Source organism: Sitodiplosis mosellana, unplaced genomic scaffold, assembly GCF_009176505.1.
Source record: "Sitodiplosis mosellana isolate CC-2019 unplaced genomic scaffold, AAFC_SMos_1.0 Smas_scaffold_6150, whole genome shotgun sequence".
Classification (NCBI taxonomy): domain Eukaryota; kingdom Metazoa; phylum Arthropoda; class Insecta; order Diptera; family Cecidomyiidae; genus Sitodiplosis; species Sitodiplosis mosellana.
This window is the reverse complement of record NW_022601391.1, coordinates 4796420-4811587: the sequence shown is the minus strand read 5'-3', so window position 1 is coordinate 4811587 and position 15168 is coordinate 4796420. Positions and strand designations below refer to the sequence as shown.

General features: G+C 36.3%; 2 protein-coding genes across 2 annotated transcripts in view; both read left to right on the top strand.

The window, feature by feature from the left end:
* The window catches only part of LOC129574059 (protein sax-3), a 170419-nt gene extending 155929 nt beyond the window's left edge, over positions 1-14490 (top strand). The window contains exons 15-24 of the mRNA XM_055455417.1: positions 4527-4619; positions 4786-4984; positions 5118-5176; positions 5288-5350; positions 5594-5746; positions 6163-6403; positions 6480-6709; positions 6791-6980; positions 7114-7276; positions 8240-14490. Coding sequence (XP_055311392.1) covers positions 4527-4619; positions 4786-4984; positions 5118-5176; positions 5288-5350; positions 5594-5746; positions 6163-6403; positions 6480-6709; positions 6791-6980; positions 7114-7276; positions 8240-9101 — 2253 coding nt within the window. The 3' untranslated portion in view covers positions 9102-14490. The remainder of the gene's footprint in view (positions 1-4526; positions 4620-4785; positions 4985-5117; positions 5177-5287; positions 5351-5593; positions 5747-6162; positions 6404-6479; positions 6710-6790; positions 6981-7113; positions 7277-8239) is intronic.
* The window catches only part of LOC129574061 (probable myosin light chain kinase DDB_G0284661), a 20364-nt gene continuing 5671 nt past the window's right edge, over positions 476-15168 (top strand). The window contains exon 1 of the mRNA XM_055455420.1: positions 476-479. The gene's annotated coding sequence lies outside the window, so the exon portion shown is untranslated. The remainder of the gene's footprint in view (positions 480-15168) is intronic.

Here is a 15168-nt window from a genome sequence, read left to right as displayed (position 1 = left end):
GTGTGTGTGTGTACGTTGCTGCTGCATTCGATGCGATCCATGTAATCCATACATAGCATTGGCTAATGTAATGCTATCGTCTGCTCTCGGCTGTGACTATGCGACTGTACGACTGAATAGGGAGGAGAGCGAGGAAAAAGCTAATTTCAATTTGTTTCATGTTTTTCGGTTGCTTTTATTTGTGTGGTTTTCAATCTATTTATCGATCATGCACTTTTATCGCTCTGTGTAAATGCTGTTGAGCGGAAGAAGTAGCCGTATGCTTTTTGTTTAAACTATTGGGTTTGAAGCTGCAATACAGATAAAAGGTCTAAACAACTTTCGCAAAATCTGAGGAAATGAACATCGGTCCGAAAATTCAATGAGCTGATTGATTGAACAACAATCCATACCGTACCATGTATAGAAAGTGCATAGTGTACAGCAGTACATAGCGTCAGAGGTATTCAAAGTTAGGAAGAGTTGCGTTTTTACAACAACCCGCCTTCATTAAAAAGCTATTTTGCAACTGGATCAAAACTGTTGTTTGTTTCAAACAAGGTCGGACTGTGAGCCGGACCGTATTAGCCGAGGTTTGATTTTCAACACAAAACCGTATAACGCATCATTTTACAGAGGCTTTAGTTGTCCGTAACCAAAGGATGCAAGGAAAACCCAAATATTTATCAAAAGCTTAACTTTTCGCATTTAATATATATTGTTGCGTTGTCATGTTCTGACCACATATTTTACTCATTTTCTCCATTTACTCCTTGCACAAAGAGCGGGAGATCGCTCAACAAAAGTTATTCACCCTGTATGGAAGCCGCTTTTTGAGCTCAAGACAAAGCGATGCGCCATACATCAACTCCAACGATGGAAGATTACATCGTTGATTATGATATACACCATATTTGGCTAGGGGATTTGCCATTCAAAGAACATATTAACGGTCATTTACAGCTCGATATTTTATTCAGGTTTTGAATATGTGGTTTTCGATGTGGCAGTAATTTTGGCTTGGATAAAGGTGTCAATAGGACGGATTTTGTCCGTCCGTCCTTTTGTGATTCTTTTTTGGACGAACAATTCAATTTTGTCCTGTCCGTTTCGGATTCCATTCACTGTCCGTTCCAATGTGCACAGATTTTTTTCACGAAAAACGAGGACGTTTTCTCGATTAAGAAAAAAGGGGAAACGTTTTCAATTTTTGGAATTTCATGAATAATAGAGTGGGGTACTGAATTTGGATTATTATCATTCACTTTTTAGAAAGAACTTTCACAAGTTTTTCGAAGATCGAAATATGTTTCAACAACATTTTATCGACTGTTTTGATTATCGAATGGATATCGAATTACGGGCTGTTTAATTTGAATGAAAATGAATACTAATTCGCATTGAAATGTCAAGGTCCATAAATCAGCTGATATGGACGGAAAATGCATATTCCGGATGAAGCTATTTATTTTGGAAAAAAATAATTTCAATTTAGTCTCTAATTTTCTCTCCTATTTTCGTGTTTTTTAAATGAATTTTTGAAATTTATTCAACCGGTAAAAACGAGAACATTTTAATCTCCGAGGACGCGAGGACAGCTATCAAAATCGAGGACTGTCCTCCTGAAACGAGGACGTCTGTGCGCATTGGTGATGTTTCCAAAATTTTATTTTCGGATGTTTTTCGGACGACCAAAATGCTAAACGGACGAATAAAATTAAATTGTCCGTGTTTAAATCCCAAACGGACGGACGAACATAGAAATCCTAGAACAGGCGTGGAAGCTATATTTTTGCACACATTTCAATTCGATGCGAATAATATGGAGCACTAAATGTCCAGATTGTCATCGTTGTTCATATTTGTGGTCGCCACGTAGATTATGGCTGAAGATGGCCCCCTGTTCGATTTTGTTTGGTTACAGGTTGTAATTTATAACGTGTTCTTTGTTAGCTCGACACATTTCAATGGTGAGCACACATTTTCCAATCGAATGGTTACATGTTGCGTTGATTCAGCACACACACACACACACACACACACATTTCAAATGGGTAGTGTGTCAAGTGCAAAAATAAAATTTATGCTGATGCTACCAAAGTTTCTATTCTAATTGCTAGCGAACACATGCTGTGCATGTGCACCGACCACGCGTTCCTATAAAGAATTTAAATTAAATTCAGTCGAACGCCAAACCAATAAATTAACAACGCAAACGCACATTGAAAACACACTTAAACGGGCGGCGTCACAAAATATCACATGGATGATGTATGTCGGTAACATAAATTGCACCATACAACCATTTTTCGAAGTGATCCATTTTGAAATATACTTTTTAATTACATTTGATTTCCGGCCGATCGCAAAAACATCAAGGCACAATCAACTCACAAAAGCCCACTATATTTCTTGTTAATGGCAATGGCTAACATGCTCTACCGCTTTGATCAGATTGTTTTTGAGCCAAAATCAAAAACATATTACCTGAGACACATCTGTTGAAGGTGTGGTTTATATTTCACATTCAATAAAATTCTTCTGAAAAATTGGCACTTTTATATCAAATTTTGCAAATAATGAAGTGAATGCAAAATCAAATTATGTACTTTTCGCATCGTTGGTAAACAATAGAGATTCCAGGCGTACCTGCAGTTTTTTTTCTTCGTTCGCCCATTTATTGTGCTTTGCAGGGCAAACTCATTGAATATATTAAACACAAGAGGAATAATTACATGACATGCAAAAAAACTAGTGTTTTCACTGGGATAAAAATTGCTTAAGTCTGCAAAAGGCAGAACTGTAATAAGGAAAAAATTTGTCAGAAATAGAGAAAGAGATGGGGGGTAGAAAATTGGGGTAAACCAAACTAAATGAGATGCTACCGAGAATCAGAGAAAAAGAAATGTTTTAATGTTGTTTAGCACACAGAATATTCGATGAATTTTCATTTCGATCTGCATTCGTGTGGGAGGGAGACAAAAAATGAAGTTGTTGGAACGTACAAAATCAGAGTCAGAAACAACAACATTTTGCAAGCAAATGTGCGCAAAGGAAACTGAAGTGAAAAAAAAAGCTGTAACACAAAATTATGACTAGTTTGCAGATAATAATGAGCATTTTACACTCATTTACTTAGTGATTCGTCTGAAAAAATACAAGCCAACACAAGAGAGAAGAATATTCGCAAGGATTGAAGGCAAAAAAGGCTTGTTATATCATTCTCATTACGCATGCAATTCGTCCGCAATTTTCTCTCTGAACATATTTTCGCCTTGACTCTATCACTGTTCGTGTTGCTCTCGTAAATATTTAATGCACAAGAAATGAATTTGTTGATGCAGCTGCTCTTGCTATATTACATTGTGTATTTTAATAAGGGAGAGAAAAAAATTCGCTTTCCATCGATGTGTTTTTTTTCACTGTCTTATTCTGAAACTTGCCATTTACTGTTCCCCAGAAGGAAATTTCATGGAATTTTTTTCCCTCATCTTCCTCTTTCTTCTATTCGTTGCTGATCTTGGCTGCACTTTTTTTGTTGTTTCCATTCTTAGCAGTTCCTTTAGCACTTAAATCACATTTCATCTGTTGTTCTTCACCAAAGTTTCTTTCAAATGAAATATATTACACAGGCGGGCGCACAACAAAAATATATAAGTCAAAGCGAAAATGGTGAAACGGAAACAACGGAGCAATAATGCAATAATGCAGAGAGCATGACATTTTAAGAGAAGAAAAAAAAACGCGAGAGGAATGTAGAGTGGGAAAATGGCAGACACAATGTAAAACTTCCGTTTATTGGATGCAAAGTGCACCGAACTGAGTTATTCTAGCATGTTTTGTGTTAAAAACTTGATTCCTTTAATATTGTCTTCTTCGGTTGTTTTTGTTGTTGTTATCACCATTAGTTTTTGAATATGCCGCGACAAATGTGACAAAATCTAAACGAATGCACTCCGAAGAACTTGCACAAATCATAATTTTATGCAAAATATATTGCAAAAGCAATGTGAATGCATTGCAAATATGACATTGTAAAATGCGGATTTACTTACACATTTCCCTCTGTCTTGAATGTTGCAAAAGCCGTTGTGGAATGAAATTGGCAAATGTAGCAAATAGTTTTTCAATGGTTGAATATCCACACAGAAAAATCCAACTCAAATTGAATTCATAAATTCGGTTTATCTGCAGTAACCCAATGAATATTTATGAACGTTGGACTTTTCCTCGATTTTTTTTTACTCGATCCAATGCATATTTTATCGATGACTCGAGACAACAATCATAAAAGCTCGCTGTAAACATTTCAGAAATACGGAATAGACAAATCACTTAAATGGAAACCGAAACGTCAGAACGTGCTTGAAAGACACTACTATTCTAAATATCGCATCGATTTGCACAAACGTTAAACAGTTTTTCACCTAAATACGTTTTTTTAAACGCGAGGAAACGAAAAACTACTGTCATTCGCGAAAATGATGCATGCAAGATCGATGAAATTGTCACAATTTCTGAATCAAAACATTATTCTTTGCTTTCAGGTTGTCGAATTGAATGATGCATTGGCCATTAATTCAACGTCAGTGCGATTGGATTGGCATCTGCATATCAGCGGCAATGGGGAATACATTGAGGTATGTGACTATTTTGAAAGAATGTCTTCATTTCTAGAAAAAAAAGACTAACTAAAATTACAATGCAGAATTGAATATGTATCGCTTGAATATTTTATGCATGAATATCATTTTAAATTTATGGCCAAATATGGTTATTGATTTTCGAACTTTTTTTCTCCCATAGGGTTTATACATTCGATTCCGTGACTTGAGTGGTGGATCGCAAAAATACAATATAATGACGGTAATGAGTCCAACGACTCAAAATTACATTGTTGGTAATTTGAAGAAGTTCACCAAGTACGAATTCTTTGTGGCACCGTTTTATCGAACTGTCGAAGGTCAACCAAGCAACTCAAAGATTGTGCAAACATTTGAAGATGGTTAGTGTTAATAATCACATTAATATCAGAATCAAAAGTTCATTAAATAATTTGAAAAAGCAAATAAAAAAGAAAAATATACAACGAAAATTGATCGAATGTTGAATTTAAAATGAATCATTTATCTATACAGTTCCATCGGCACCACCAGATAATGTTCAAACGGGAATGCTCAACCTGACCGCGGGATGGGTATGTATCTTTGGGATTATTTCAACACGCCAACCGTTCCAAACAACATTTATGTGTCTTAAGTTTGCATCACCGATTGGCAAATTGTAAATATCCAAATGTATGTTTCAGGTACGATGGTCACCACCACCACCGCAGCATCACAATGGACATCTCCTCGGCTATAAGATTCAGGTTTGCTACATTCAATTGAATTTGAAATGCATATAAACACAAGGCATAAATTGTCATTGTGTGTTTTTGGTGCCTCAACGATTTCAATCCATTCCACAACACTTTTGTGCTCCGAAATGTTTTGTCCTTTTTATTGTTGTTTTGTCGCTTCGAATATTTCTGTCCATGCAAAATCGCATTGGTTTTCATTAATTTGATTCGTCACATTATTATTCGAATGTGTGTGCGTGTGACTATTTTCAGGTGAAAGCTGGTAATTCGAGCAAAGTTCTTGCACAAATGACACTGAACGCAACCACAATGTCGGTTATGTTAAATAATTTAACCACAGGAGCTACGTACGCTGTACGTGTTGTGGCGTACACACGTGTTGGAGCTGGACCATATTCTCAGCCGGTATGTTAAATGAAATAATCAATGGCCGGAGAGCGTGTGTGTAATGGAGAGATATTTTGCACACGTATCACCAATTTCCATGGAATATCCATATATTGCGACTATGTGTGCAATCGTTTGAGTGGATATTCGCGTTGCTTGTTAGTCTGCTTATTTCATTAAAAAATAACACCGTCGCCACCCACAGTAAATTTTGATAAATTGCATGGGGCGTGCAAGTGTTTTATGAACTTGTGGAAAGTTCATAAAATTTATTTGGATTTTTATTGAACATCATATGTGTTTTGTGTGCGCTGTGGTGTAGCATTCTCAAGGCAGATATGATCAGATGCAAGCCGCACAAATGATTCACACGTTGCGGAAACGTATTGTGATAAAATGAATGAATTTTTTTTTTCTGGAATGTTTTCCGACAGGTTGCATTGACTATGGATCCAAGTCATTTAGTAACACCGCCACGAGCACATCCAAGCGGTTCAGCTAATGGTCTCGACGATCATCATCAACAACGGAAGCAACCGCAGAATCTTATTCACGAACCATGGTTCATTGTTTTGATTTCAATTGTGGTGTTGCTGTTTTCGTTTATCGCAACCGTTGGAATGATATTCTTTAGGCGTCGTCATCAAAACACGAAAGAAATCGGTCATCTAAATGGTAAGTCAAAATGAAATAGTTCAAGTCTAAAAGTCATTGAAAAAAACGTTATTTAAATATTCAATAATTTCATCAGTTCCAGTTGTGAATGCAAATGATATAACCGCTTTGAACATCAATGGAAAGGAAAGTCTATGGATAGATCGCGGGTGGCGAGCAGCCGATACGGACAAAGACTCCGGTTTGAGTGAAGCAAAACTATTGGGCAACTCAAGCACACTATCACAGGGAAATTATACCGATGGCGGAACAGACTACGCCGAAGTTGATACACGGAACCTCAGTACATTTTACAATTGTCGCAAGGTGAGTTGTTTTCCTTGTCTTTGATTCATTTTGACGTGCTACCGATTCATCATTGACTAATCGGATTCCATTTGCTTTCAGTCTCCCGATAACCCCACACCATATGCTACGACAATGTTGCTTAACAATGGCAATGGATCTTCAGGTGAGAGCTGCACGAAACGTTCAGACGGTCATTCATCTGGTACATCAAGCCCGCATTCGGATCCAAATCAATCATTTAACACACAATCAAAAGCCAATCTTGGATATCCATCATTCCCACCGCCTGGTACAAATCATTCATTTTCATTTTGCTTCATTTCCACACATTTTGCAGACAAGCAGACCCACGCCCGTTCACCACTTTCTGAGTATGAAATTCCAAAATAACTGGAGTATTTGCTTTTGCATTTTTTTCATAGCAAATTGGACTGAATTCTTGCCACCACCACCGGAGCATCCACCACCGTTGCCGTTAGCTAATTGTGCTCAACCGATGGGAATGTGCTATGTGCCGACAAGTCCTGGGTCGATGCGAAGAGCAGCAGCTCAATGGGTTGGCTCGGGATTGGCAAATCATCCAAAGTGAGTGAAGATTTTATGAATATTGAAAATTGAAATATTCAATACAGTGCACCCCCGCAAAATTGAAACCCGAAAATTAGAAAACCTCAGAAATTAGAAATGAATTTCAGGTTTGAAAATTTGTATGGGAAATTTCTAATTTCCGGGGTTCATTTCTAATTCACGGGGTTTCCGAATCATTTTATTCAAGACAAAGGAAATTTACTTCATTTTCAATGAAAAAACGTAATGAAAGTCTTTTCCATTTCGTTGAATAACTATATAAGCAGATCAGCTTGAGATTTTCGACGTTTACCATGAAGTTAAAAATTAAGTCACGAAGTAATCTGTTCCATATTGTCTGCGTCAATCATCAATCTTCAATCATTAACAAATCGAAACCGATTTGTTCCATCAGAGATGCAAATTGCATATACAAAATTGTATATAGAATGCTTAAGTTTTCTGTTTACTATCTTATGATATAATAAGAACAGCCGGTCATCATTTATTTCGGTTTGTTCCGAGGAGTAGTTTATCCAGTAAAATAAACTAACAGACTTACTATATATTTATAATCACTAAAATAGCATGTATTTACATACAATACTTGATTGAACAGTGTTCAATATATCGTTTTCAATTAAGCAAATCATTCTTCCTATCAGCTTTTCATTTGATACACCGTTTTTGGATGAAATTGAAAAATCCTCAGAAATTAGAAAACCCCTCAAATTAGAAATGGTCTCTGGACATTTTATTTCTAATTGGCGGGGGTGCACTGTAATACTAAATCAATCGGGAATTTCGGCATATTATCCATTCAATTCTCGGATGAATTTCATAATTTTCAAGAAGAGAGGAGGAAAGAGGGATTGGATATAATTGAAAAATATCAGAAATGAATTTCACTTCGTGTGAACGAACATTCAAACTCAGAAATGTGCTATTATTTTATTCTATTTTTTTTCCGTCAAATTTCAGTCTAATGGCACAGAACAATGGCTCGTGCGGTCCGGCTTCCGTTGGTTATTCTCCATGGGGACCGTCACAGCATCAATACGTGGAAAATTTCTATAACAATCCCATTCAATATCCAACAAATGGATCGTCAACAAATGTGCATCGCTTCCCGAACCATCAGCCACCTTTGCCAAATGGAAACGGTACATCGTGCTATCCACAACATCAGCAAACAACAAAAAGTTGCCATTCTCACTATCCATCGAATCACGCACACTCAGTCGAGTACCAGCCATACCATTCGAACAATGGCATCAATCGGAAATGCGGCAATACGCGAATGTGCAGCAGTTATGATGCATTGACATCACCACAACAGCCACTGCTTCCGAATCCAGCAAATTGGGCCAATAACGGTGGTGGCGGCGGCAGCGTGCACAAATGCAACAAACCAAATTCCCAACAACAATTGTATCAATGCTCATCGGAATGCTCAGACCACTCATTGAAATCGCATTCGCAGCATTCGCACAGCAGCCAAGAGCGTAGCAGTAAGAATAGCAATTGCAAAGAATCATGCCACCAGCGATCATCGTCACAGACGAACAAACAGCATCCTACGCACACGGGCAAAACAACCAACCACTGTACAACGAATGGAAATGACATTTTAAACGGAAACGGTAACGACAATATTTACGAAAATGATGACGAGACCACGGAACACGATCGCATGATTACCAGCACCAGCGACTGTTGTAGCTCGGCTGGTGAAATCGATGGCGATTCATCGTGTTGCTCATGCAGTTTGTATGCTGAAGCCGGTGAACCACCTCAATCAGCGTCGAACAATCAGCTGGCGAAAGTTACTGCCCAAAATTAAGAAAAATGTTCAATTCTCAAACATTCACCACACATTTAAATATGTGTGGGAAATAAACTGGATAATAAAACTTGATTTGTGATACAGAACTAACAACAAAAAGCCCATTGTGCGTTGTGAAAAGGGCCCAACAGACGAGAAAGTTGGAATGAGATAGACTTTTGCTCTGGGTAGCAATTTAATTCATTGGAATGTGTAAATAAATATTGGAGCACAGTTACGCGGTCGGTTATGCTAGAGCTGCACTACCGCCGCTACCAATGCCAGCACGAGCCGTAGCAGCAACAACTCTTTGGTTTAGTTTGTTCATCATCGTCCAAATAATAATTACGCATATAATTATTACTTAAAATAAAATATGTAACATAAATATTCAAACATAAACTCAAATGGGGAGGTTAAACTCACTTTTTGCGCCCATTCGATTCACTCGAAACAAACCAAACCGAAACCGACGACGCTTTGATGGCAAAAACGCCAGAGCCATTTATCTAGCCGAAATAAGCTTGTACGAGAAGAGTATTGAAAACTTAATTAATTAAAAAGTTTTCAACTTCTCCACGGACCGTTAAGAAAACTTGAACTTTGCAAGTTTTAGCCGAAAAACATCCTACGGGAAGGGAGGAAATGAGAAATATTATGGCAAGAAAATGAAATAGAGGAATACTGGCGAAGACAACGAGCAGAAGACAAAAGTCGAAAACTGAATACCCATTAACCACGACAGATCTTCTTATTCTTGTTCTCCTTTTGTTTGCTTGCCTGTGAACGCAACGATGGTGAAAAGCGAGCGGTATAACGAGTGAAGAGTTTTGTTTGTGCGGCAAAAAGAAATTTGAATTCAGAATTCATCATAAATTGAGAATAGTGAAAATAGTTTATTATACGTTGCATGATTACTACGACTCTTTGCAAAATACACAGCGTCTTTCCACTCCTTGATTAAAAGTGATACAATATGTTACACATGCATAAGCGCAGCGCACACACAAACACAACTACAATGAAACTACTATATTTCGATACGCGCAATACAAACCGTTAGTAGTCATAGCGATACGGGAGAGATTGTCTCATATTATACACAAACACACAAACGTACCGTCAAACCAAAAGCACTGCCAATTATTACAGTAATTTAGCTTTTCAAATGCGGCAACGGCAGCAAGAACAAACAGCTCAAGAGTCATGTGTGTTCGCCAAAACAACAACGATATTAAAAGTTTCGACATTGGCGTTGTGGCTCTTGGTCTATGTGCCGTCGCCATTTCACGTTACGTTTTGGTTCGGTTCGGTTCGGTTCGGTTCAGTTCAGTTCAGTTCAGTTCGAGTGAACTCAAGTCGTAGCAACCAATAGCCCGATGAGCTGAATGTTTCGTGTGTGAAAATTTGCATTTAAATGGTGCAATATTGAAAAGCATGTTTCTGGCCCAAACTCCAAAAAACTTTTGTGGTTAATTGTCAAACAATGCTATTTATCAAAAAGCCTAAACTTGTTCTACGTCGTTTAGCAACACACGTATGTACGCATAATATAGATATACGTATGTAACATAAATACATATATAAATTGCAAATAATTTCTCAATAAAGGCGGATCAAGTTGCTAAGATGCAAAAAGCAAACAATTTCGAAAATGCTTCGATGAGAAAGTTCGGAGGCTGTTTTGCCCAAATCGATGCAAAAAACTCCTTTTTCGACAAACACCCATTTTCGCATATAGGTGTATTTATTGAATGTATTCGCTAAGAAGCTTTTGGTTAAGCAAGTAAAACATTCACATATAGATATACATTTACACATACACTTTATATGTGATGCGATTAGAGTAGTAGTTTCATGTCAGGTATTGAATCTCCAATTATGTAGAAACTTGTAGCATTCTTTTCTCTCCCTTTCAACACACAGAATTAATAATTTCCACTGAAATTTGATGTGAATTTTGCATAAAATCAGCGGAACTAAAACTTTGCAAATAAATATAAAATAGAAGAAGAAGGAGAAGAAACCAAACACATTGCGCATTTTATAAACGACTGATATCATATGTGTAGAACTAATGCATCAAATCTATAATGTATTGCATAAGATACATACCCCAACAACTATTACCCCCTAAATTGGTTGGACACCTTTCGTAATTTTAGATTATATTGGGAAAAAAGTCATCAAATGAATAGTAGAAAATGCATTTCGAAAATAATGAAAATTGAGAATGGCTTCGAATTATATTATGAATGTGTTCGAATAGCAGAAAATGGATTTTCATCTCTGTTTTAGATACGCTCAGAAAATATAAAAACATATCAATAAGAAGAAAAAAGAAATACGTGTCCAAACGTGGACTAAAGTGAAGGAATAAAATCCATGAAGAATTGTTGTATATAAAATCATATCGCCGACATTTCCAAGCTATTTTTTTAGCCTTATCACAACTCAAAAGAATATAATTTGTTTTTGTTCAAACCAAATCATCGTAATGTAGGTTATTGAATCGTATCCAGAGAAACATTTCAGCGTAAATATAGTGAAAATACCGAAATGTCAGTAAATACATATTCGTCTCTGTGTGGAACCTGCGCACTGCGCACTGCGCAGTGAGCGTTCGTCGATGTGAGCGGGCGCTATACATTTAAGCTTGAACGCACATATACATTGTTTTACACTCAAGCCGAGTGTGCTCAACGAACGAATGTGCAATCGAACGATGTGAGCGAATGTGTGTGCGCACAGAGACGAATATTCATTTACTGAAATTTCACTATTTTCACTATATTCACGCTGAAATGATTGAAATGATTCTCTGATCGCTTCGAATCCAAAGTCCACCCGATCAAATAAGCTTACGTACCGAAGCATCCCTTCCTACCGACTTTATCACACATCACATACACCGGCTAAGTAAATCGAATCACACTCCCACACACATTGATGTATGAAATCCATAGTTTTTAGAATTTTTACCAAACGAAAATAAAAACCAAGACCAAGAACGAAGCTTTTTTCGTCACCCCCAAATCCCACAAACATTTTGGATATGAACATATGACTCGTCGCATTTGGGCGATCCCTATACGCACATTTACATGTTCACCACTATTCGATTTCGTTCCTTTGTTTTTCATTTGTAACAACTGTTTCCCAAGAGAGCAGATGGAATGTATACAATTCACGTAAAATGTTTGAAATAAAAAAAAAACTGACAAAAATAGTTGTGAATGAAAGGTGAGTAAGCAAATGACAAATACGGAAATTGGAAACGAAAAACAAGCAAAACAAATAATATTGGATGTGAATTTGAAATTCGGCTCAATTACTGAAGATGAGACACATTTGAAAAAGAAAAAAAACTAGCATCGACAGACAAACATAGTCAAACCTGCTAAATTATATAAAATTATTATTATTGTAGCTTAAGTTATTATAGGATAAATGAATCATTTGTACATAAAATGAGAGATAGACGTCTTGTTCGTAATTTATCGCATTAAACGAAATCATGTAGAATCGTATAGCAATATTGATGAATTTCCTAGTTCGTTTGCGTGATGACGCATCAATTCTGAAAAAAAAACGAAACTAGCTAAAAAGCAGAATAAGAAGAAACTATTGAAAGGTGTTTTTTGTTTCATTTCATAGCAATGATCAAATTAGTAGTTTGTAACAATTTGTTTGGTTTGTGAATCTATAATTTTTATGTACTCTGACCGCTTAGTGTGTATGAGCCATGTAAAACTAAAACAGAAAAGATAAAGAAGAAACAAGCGCAACACTAAAATCCTAATCTTTACTGCAAAAACACACAAGGTACCTGTGATATTATTTTAGTTCTCCTTTTGAAGCGGCGTTACACAAAACATACATACATACGCAACACACACACAAACTAATTTAACATTACAAATCATTATATTATATTGGTATAATAAATGTATCGTAGAATTTTTAATGCTGTAAAGGGGTAAATTTAATGAAAAAAAAGAAAAAACAACAAAACATTTATATTAACATAAAATAAAAATAAAAACAATGAAGAGAACGTTGATATGTGATAGGCCGTTAAAGCGTTATGTATAAACAAAGCAAAGTTTTCATTTTCATTTTTCTTTTTCGAGAACTCAATGTTCTGTTCTCTCTGTGGAATCTTTTTTTAAGTTTTTTTTTTCCATATGATTGGATTATTTAGACTTTCTTTTCAATTCTTTAGTAGTTGAAAAATAATTTATTTCAATGTAATAAGCAACAACAAAAAAATAAGTAAATTGACTAACAATTCGGTTTAGATGTAGATTGGCTACATCGATACTCTTCCAATTATGTATTCGCATGGAAAATTTAGCAGTTCGAACACTTGACACTCACACATACTACGACGTATCACGATGAGGAAAAGCTATATATTAGTGCGTTTTTACCAATGTCATTAGATTAAAGTGAAATGTAAAACAACTAAGTAGATAAAATCACATCATTTTCAATACCGCAATAAATTAGTCGAATTTTTACTCAGCAATCGCACAGCATATCCAATAATGTTGTTGGCAATCAACGAAACAAGTGAAGCAAAGCACAAGCTTGAGCAAAACCCCGATCAGTCCCATAAACAATTGCGTCAACAAACTGTATTGGACATTCTGCGCAAGCGAATTTCAAGAGATGAAAAAAACAACAAATATATAACTAACAAATTTAATCACATTATACGCCTATCCATCAGTCTCACACATTTCACTCACTCCATTAGTTAGACAAAACGTGAGAAAAATAAACAAGAAAAATGATTTTTTTTTCGTAAAATCAATTTGGAAATGACAACAAAAATTAAAAACATTAAATACTATTCAAATTTGAAGAAGAAGAAGAAGCATACGTAAAAAGTCACGCATGTGAAGAGTCACAGCAAAAGCCAGATTATTATCGAATTAAATAGAGAATCACATGATAGAATTGTGGAGGAAAATCATTGTATTATAAATCGATAGACAGAAGATAAACTAAAGTAAGAAAATAAAGAAAAAAAAGGTTTAAAGAAAAATTCAACAAATCTTGTTTTTACTCTATCCGTTTGATATTTCTTTAATTTAGAGGAAAGCCCATTATTTCCGGAGCACCATCTGTTGTGTGAATTGCGAGTTTTGCCGATGTTGACGGTAAATGACAAAAATGACTTTGTTTAGCTCGTGTTTATTTTTATGCGTGCGCCGGAAAATTGGTATTGAAACTTTATCTTGTCATGTTCGAGTGAGAGGTACACAATTCCGCACACAGCACACACTTGGTTGTTCGGGATCAAACTATGCAACGATATACAGTTGCGAGTAAACGCGCGTGCGACAGCGTTTCACATGCTTGAAATGCCATTAGACGCTGACGGTGATCGAAAATAGACATGAATTGTTGTTCCCTTGCTTCTTTTTTGGTTCCGATGAAATGCAAGCCGATCGAGACGAATGCCCGATCTCATCGACTCGATGAACGCGCCGTTGACTACCTCAGTCCCGCATGTATATGTGTGCGCGCGCCTTTGTGTTGAGTAAATGAAACGATCGAAAAAGATCCGTTCATCGAATAGCAAACCAGTCATAATTGAATAACAGCGCTATTTTCATCCGATTATAGGGAAAATTTGACCGAAATAAAGTCTCTGTCTATAAGTGATTTGCAGTTAAGAAGTGGAGATACATCTCAAATCCACCGGAATTATTTGTTAGTTGTCGTGTTGACTGCTTGGGTGTTTTTTCCTCTCTTTTCGTGTGTATGTGCTAAATTGTTATTTTAATCCACATAAAAAATGGAACATTTAATCAAATTCATTTCATTGGACGGACACACACAAAAGCAGATGATATGCATTTTCCTTCGATCGATCACCCGATTAATTTGATTTTGTGTCACAAAAAATATATATGTTTATTGAACTATATGTAGACGACAGAGTGTGTGCCAGTTAATGAACTATTAACAAGCGAAAAGAATTCATTGAAACACTTACAATTTGAAAGACAAATTCCCGAGTACAGTGTATAACATGTGTGCTCGCAATACTCAGTTCGAAAGACACGTTCCC